The sequence below is a fragment of the Limanda limanda genome, chromosome 18, assembly GCF_963576545.1.
Source record: "Limanda limanda chromosome 18, fLimLim1.1, whole genome shotgun sequence".
Classification (NCBI taxonomy): domain Eukaryota; kingdom Metazoa; phylum Chordata; class Actinopteri; order Pleuronectiformes; family Pleuronectidae; genus Limanda; species Limanda limanda.
The window spans coordinates 3,323,074-3,329,073 of record NC_083653.1 but is presented as its reverse complement, the minus strand read 5'-3'; the positions used below and the strand labels follow the sequence as shown (position 1 = coordinate 3,329,073).

At 45.6% G+C, this 6,000-nt stretch overlaps 1 protein-coding gene across 1 annotated transcript; it reads right to left on the bottom strand.

Annotated features, from left to right (window-relative positions):
- Nucleotides 1–4,976: 4,976 nt before the first annotated feature.
- Nucleotides 4,977–5,876, bottom strand: LOC133024030 (E3 ubiquitin/ISG15 ligase TRIM25-like; the record flags this gene model as incomplete). The annotated part of the gene is made up of 1 exon (XM_061090977.1): nt 4,977–5,876. A coding segment is annotated over exon 1 (900 nt), but the record flags the coding sequence as incomplete, so codon positions are not given.
- Between the last annotated feature and the right edge of the window lie 124 nt (nt 5,877–6,000).

Here is a 6,000-nt window from a genome sequence, read left to right as displayed (position 1 = left end):
TGGGCGTGTTCATTGTTGACACTGTGTCGTAACGGTTATTAACGAGGGGACAAAAGGTCCCGCGTCCTGGTTGTAAATGAACACTAAGTGGACAGCCTCTCTTTGGAGTCGTAGGGAAAATTGCTCCAATGAAAAGAGCAGCTCTTTATTTCTTAACTAACTCTGGGATTTAAGATGTAATAGCGCAGGAGCACACAAAAGGGGATTCTCCCTTTGTGAGCCATAAAAGATGGTTTACCTCCCGCTACCTCGCTGCAAGTACAACCAGCTGCACAACAAAGGATTATTTGTTCCTCCTCACCTAGAAAGCCGCGGCACCGCTGGGAGGAAATGGTGTTTGGTTTGATGCATATATTATCAACTCGACTACTCAGGCGGAAAGCGCTGGAAACGGCAACTGGGACGAAGGGACGCAGGCGGGAAACGTCGGCTGTTGTCAAAACTGTTGCCGCAAGAGAGTCGCGGCTCAATATTGAGATGCCCCCACATTTCAGCTGAGATTTAATCTTCTGCTTGAATCGCAGAGTGAGAAGTAATCACACACACACACACACACACCCACACACACACAAACTCATACAAATACACACACGTTATGATTTAGACAAGTTGTCATCCGAGAAAGAGAATTTCAATATGGCATCACACATCTGTCAGCCGCAGATTAGACTCTCCATCTCCGTGGTTCTTGTCCTGCAGGTGATGTTTAGGTTGTAGTACGTTACAGAGCAAAGTGAATTATATAACTGATTCCTATAAGTGTTTTTGTCCACCCCCCCCCCCCACCCCCCACCGCCAGCTCAGCGTCTTGTGTTGATGTGCCAGATATTTGTCAGCAACACTCTGGACAATGATGCAGGCTATAGAAAATGTAAATGTTCAGCAAAATATTCTGCAGAACAACAAGTTTACACATTTAAACGACGCACACACACACACACTGAGTTCTTCTGTTTAAATCGGGAACACACACTCCTCAGTATCTATAACGGCTCGGAACAAATCGATCTTACTTCCTCTTCTCGCTCTGATAAACTCTGGCATCAGCTGTGTCTAATTCCGACCTCTATTTGAGTTTAAATTGCACGTTTCATGCGTACGAGCGACTCAAAGCGTCTTTAATCACCGACAGGGACAATTGAAATGATTGCGATGCATCTCCCACGTTCACACACAGACTGACACAGGTCACGCATCCCATCAGAATGGACACGTGTGCGCGTGCTTATGCATTGCAGGTTTTCGTCGATTTGTTAAGCCCATGAATAATAATGGGAACCCAGCGACAAAGTAATAGATGAGATTTTCAAATGGTCATCAGCTGTGTATTGTCGGAGGGAGGGTTGTTACACCTCTGCATAAGTAAGTACAGCAGCTTCTTTATGGCTTTGGTAATTCACGAGGAGGCCGCAGCGACTCTGTTGAAGCTATTTCCACATTATCAGCCGAATAATTACCCCCCCCCCCCCTCTCCCTCCCTCCCACCCTCCCTCCCTCCCTCCGCTGAAGTCAGGCAGAAAGACACATGACATGGCCAGAAGGTAAGCTGCTGAGGAATGTCATGGCCCGTGCAGTGGTGGAAGAAATATTCCTTTACTGGGATGAAAATACCCAGACGACTGGATTTCTGCCTCAAACAGTTTCCTGCGAGAAACACGAATATCAAAAGTACAAACCAGTGCTTCCTGTGACTGATGGTTTCATATCAGCATGAACAGAGAGACAGTAAGGGATGTCTCTGTGTCCATGTGCAGGCAGCGTTTTACTGCTGGTTTGACCCATTTCACACAGTTAGTCGAGTGCTTCTGAGCAGAATGTCTCCTCCACAGATTAATGTGGGGGGTGGTGAGATGATAAACGGGAAAAGAAAATATAAAGAATACACCCTGCTACAAATCTATTATCATATTTTAGGTGAATGATTACTGTATGAAAAAACCATTAGGTGGAATGACTTCTTTTATTGTTATTATTCATTTTAATTGAATCACTGTAGCTGTGCTCTCTTCCTGGTCACAGGGAAGCAGCTTCAGATTGGATTTTAAAATACAGTATTGATTGCCATGAAATTTGGATCATGGCTCTAATATGATGCACAAAAATCACTTTTATTTATGACCCAGATACCTGCAAAACTAATGACATTGGCCACAGCTGTGTACTTTGTTATTTATGAGTATATAAGTAATTGGAGGATAGAAACACATCATGACTCTTTCATCCCAGATGCTATAGATACACTCAACGATTCTGGCTGATTTTGCACAATTGCACATTCTTGAAAATTGGTATTTATATTGCATAATTGTAAGTGATAGGAGGATCAGCTAGGACTACTATTAGCTACTTTGCTACCACCTGCATGGTTAGCTCATTATCTTTGTCACGTCACTCAATGAAACCAGGGAAAGGTCGTCCTGAGAAAAGTTCCTGCATTTGAGAATCTGTCCTGAAGGATGCAGCCTCTGAATTGGTAGAAACAGAGAAGATGTGGAAGTCTCACACAGACGCTCTCACCCTTTGGTTTCTCTGTTAACATGACACATCAACATTGAATAACAGCAACTGCAGAGACATCCCTTCCTCTTCACCTTTGCTTTTCCCAGACGGGTTGATGGAGTCAGCATCTTCTCCAACAACCAGGACAAGAAGACATTTTCCAGGCAGACTCCAACTTTAACTCAGTTTTATTTACAATAAACTGCTAAAACTGTCCGTGTTGTGGAACCTGTTATTTCTTCTACAGGCCTCCTGTGAGTTCCCCTCTGTTGATCGATCTGCAGCTGTCGACACCTGTCCCACCAGTAAATGCTCACATTGCCTTCCAGGTGCAAATGGTCTGTATTTTATACGGAGCTTTAACGGCCCCATCGACCACTGAGGGTGCTTCACGGGTCTGTGCTTCTTTACTTCTTCTATTACCCACCGTGCACACACTGTTGATACGGCCATCGAGGGTGATTCTCTGGTTCAGCATCTTGCCAACCTGGAGGTGCTCGGGATTGAACCAACGACTAGTTAGTGGACGGCCCTCTCGATCTCCTGAACCGCAGCCTACGTTGAGTATGTTGAGCACATGGTGACCTGCAGCATGAATTCACAGCCAGACACATTGTGATGCTGTTCTGTGAATATTTGTTCTCATTTGGAACGTCCCTGTGTTTTGCAGACGATGCGTTGGGGGGGGGATTCGACCACCTGGTGGATTCGCTGTGTGCCGGCTCCCTGTCGGCAGGATTACCTGAAAGGCTTTTCCCACACTTCTGTGGAATTTCAATCCCAACACACTCTGCCCTCACTTCACAGTCTGTGGATTTGTATTAATGTGTTTGTCGAAGGGATTTTAAATTAATCCATGAAGATATTTCAACCCAAAACAAGCCTCTTATTCCTGTTCCCTGCTGGGGGGGGGGACTGAGTTGCACTGAGTGATGTCACATCTGACGGCTTCAACCTGTCCCTAGAGCAGTCAGGTGTCAGGCCGAGCAGTTTGCATCCATCTGTCTTCCTCTTGTACTATATGATCGAATTTATACTGGTTATACTGGTTCTGAAAGGGGAGCAGCCCTGTTCGGTCATGTGACCTGGTGGGAAAATCCGCCTGTCAACTCTACCTGTGGTGACATGCTATAGTTAGAATCTGTCGTTTCTCAACAGTGACTCATGGAACTCGGCGGTTACACAACACGGCCTTGGCCTGAAAAGAACAGCAAACCTGTTGCACTGAGACAAACAGGTAAAACACAGTGTCCTGTTTAATGTGTGGGTTTATTGGAAAAGACACAAACAGGAACAGGAACACTCATATCTGTAGCATGTTTCCCATTGAGAAGGGAAGCAATACAACATTATTTTAAAATCACTGTTGATACACACATGTACTTTCAGGGAGGTTGAACCTCAAACACTGAAGTTACAGCAATTTCGCCCTGAAAAAGCCCCAAAATGGAAATGCAAATCGTTCGAAATACAATAGACCCTCCGACCGCTCGGTGCTCGGGTTCTTTCAAACACATTCATGTCAGTGTAATTATAGATTTCTGTCTTTACAAAGTGAGAACTAAATATGTGTGATAAAGGAAGGTCAGTGTTTGATTGACAGCTGATCTCTGTGCGGAGCAGAAACTTCACCACGACGAACTTTGATCAACAAACATGGAGACAAAAGAAGTTAAAGATTTACACACAGAATCTAAAGCACTGCTTTTAATGACTCGAGTCTATTTGAGTTTACAGAACTCAGCTGTGGATTCAGGACCAACCCCTACTCCAGCATAGAGAGGTTGAGTGAATGTGGTCTGGACTCTGTGGAGGAGAGTCATGGTGTCAGAGACGCTGTAGAAGGACAGAACACCTGCACTGTGATCCAGGTACACTCCTACTCTGGAGGGCAGAGGACCTGACACTGGAGTCACAATACTGTGGTAACAAAAGTTATAACTGTCATCATCAAAATCTAATGACCAAGATTTATCATTGAATCCAAATCCACATTCAACTGAGCCTCCTGCTCTGCGGATATTCTTGTATGTGACTGCTACATGAACTTCTCCTCCTGCCCCCAACTCCACCTCCACCTCCCAGTAACAACGTCCAGTCAGACTCTCTCTACTCAGGACCTGATCCCAACAAGTGAATTTGTCTGGGTGATCAGAATAAGACATAAATAGTAAATATGTTACTTTTCTGTTTCCCTCAGATAATAACAGACGTCTGTTTGCTGTAATTGGATCCAGTGTGATTTCCTGTGAATATCTTAAGAAGTCAGCTCTGGTCTCTGGTTCTCGCAGTAAAACATCCACTTGAGACACAATCTGTAAAACCTTTGTCTCTGTCTCACTCAGAATGTCCTGTAGTCGACCTCTGACCTGTGACACAGCTGCTCTCACGTCCTCAAAGTACCTCAGAGGACGGATCCTGATGCTGGATGAGTGTGGTGACAGTGAGGGGTAGTTGTGTAGAAGCTGGTTGTGATCCTCTGTGTCTGAGAGCTGCTTCAGTTCATGGTCTTTCCTCTTCAGCTCAGTGATCTTCTGCTCCAGTCTCTCCTGAAGCTCTCTGACTCGACTCACTTCAGTTTCCTGCTGGGATCTGATCTGCTGCTCCACATCAGAGCTTCTTTTCTCCAGCAGACGGATCATCTCAGTGAAGATCTTCCCACTGTCCTTCACTGCTTTATCAGCAGATCCGTTGACGGCCTCCTCCTCCTGTTGAAGCAGCTTCACGTCTTTCTCTGTGTCCTGGACTCTCTGCTGGATTGTTTGTCTCCTCAGCCCGAGCTCTCTCTGCCTCTCAGTCCTTTCTGCTGCAGCTGTAACTGTGTCGTGGTCTTTATGATCCTCCACAGAGCAGAGATAACAGATACACTGCTGATCAGTGCGGCAGAACATCTTCATCACATTGTCGTGACGAGAGCAGATGTTCTCCTGGAGCTTCTCCGAGGGCTCCACCAGCTTGTGCTTCTTAAATGCAGCAGACTGAAGATGAGGCTGGAGGTGTTTTTCACAATAAGAGTCCAAACAAACCAAACAGGACTTGAGAGCTTTCCGTTTTCTCCCAGTGCAGACATCACATGCCACATCTTCAGGTCCAGCATAGCAGTGATCAGCAGGAGCAACTTGGAGTCCAGTCTTCTTCAGCTCCTCCACTAAATCAGCTAACAAGGTGTTTTTCTCCAGGACAGGCCTCGGTGTGAAGGTCTGTCTACACTGAGGGCAGCTGTAGCTTCCTCTCTCCTCCTCTTTGTCCCAGTGGGTGTTAATACAACTCTTACAGTAGCTGTGTCCACAGACAGTAGCCACCGGATCCTTCAGTAGATCCACACAGATCGAACAGCAGAATCTTTCTCTGTCCACTTGAATTTCTTGCTGCGCCATTTCAGCTGCTGCCAGTGACTGTAGAACAGATTATTTTCCTCTGAACAGAAACAGATCTCTGCTCCTCCCCCTCTCGTTCACTTCCTCTTTTTCCCACGTTTTAACACACTGTTGAAAAGAGCAA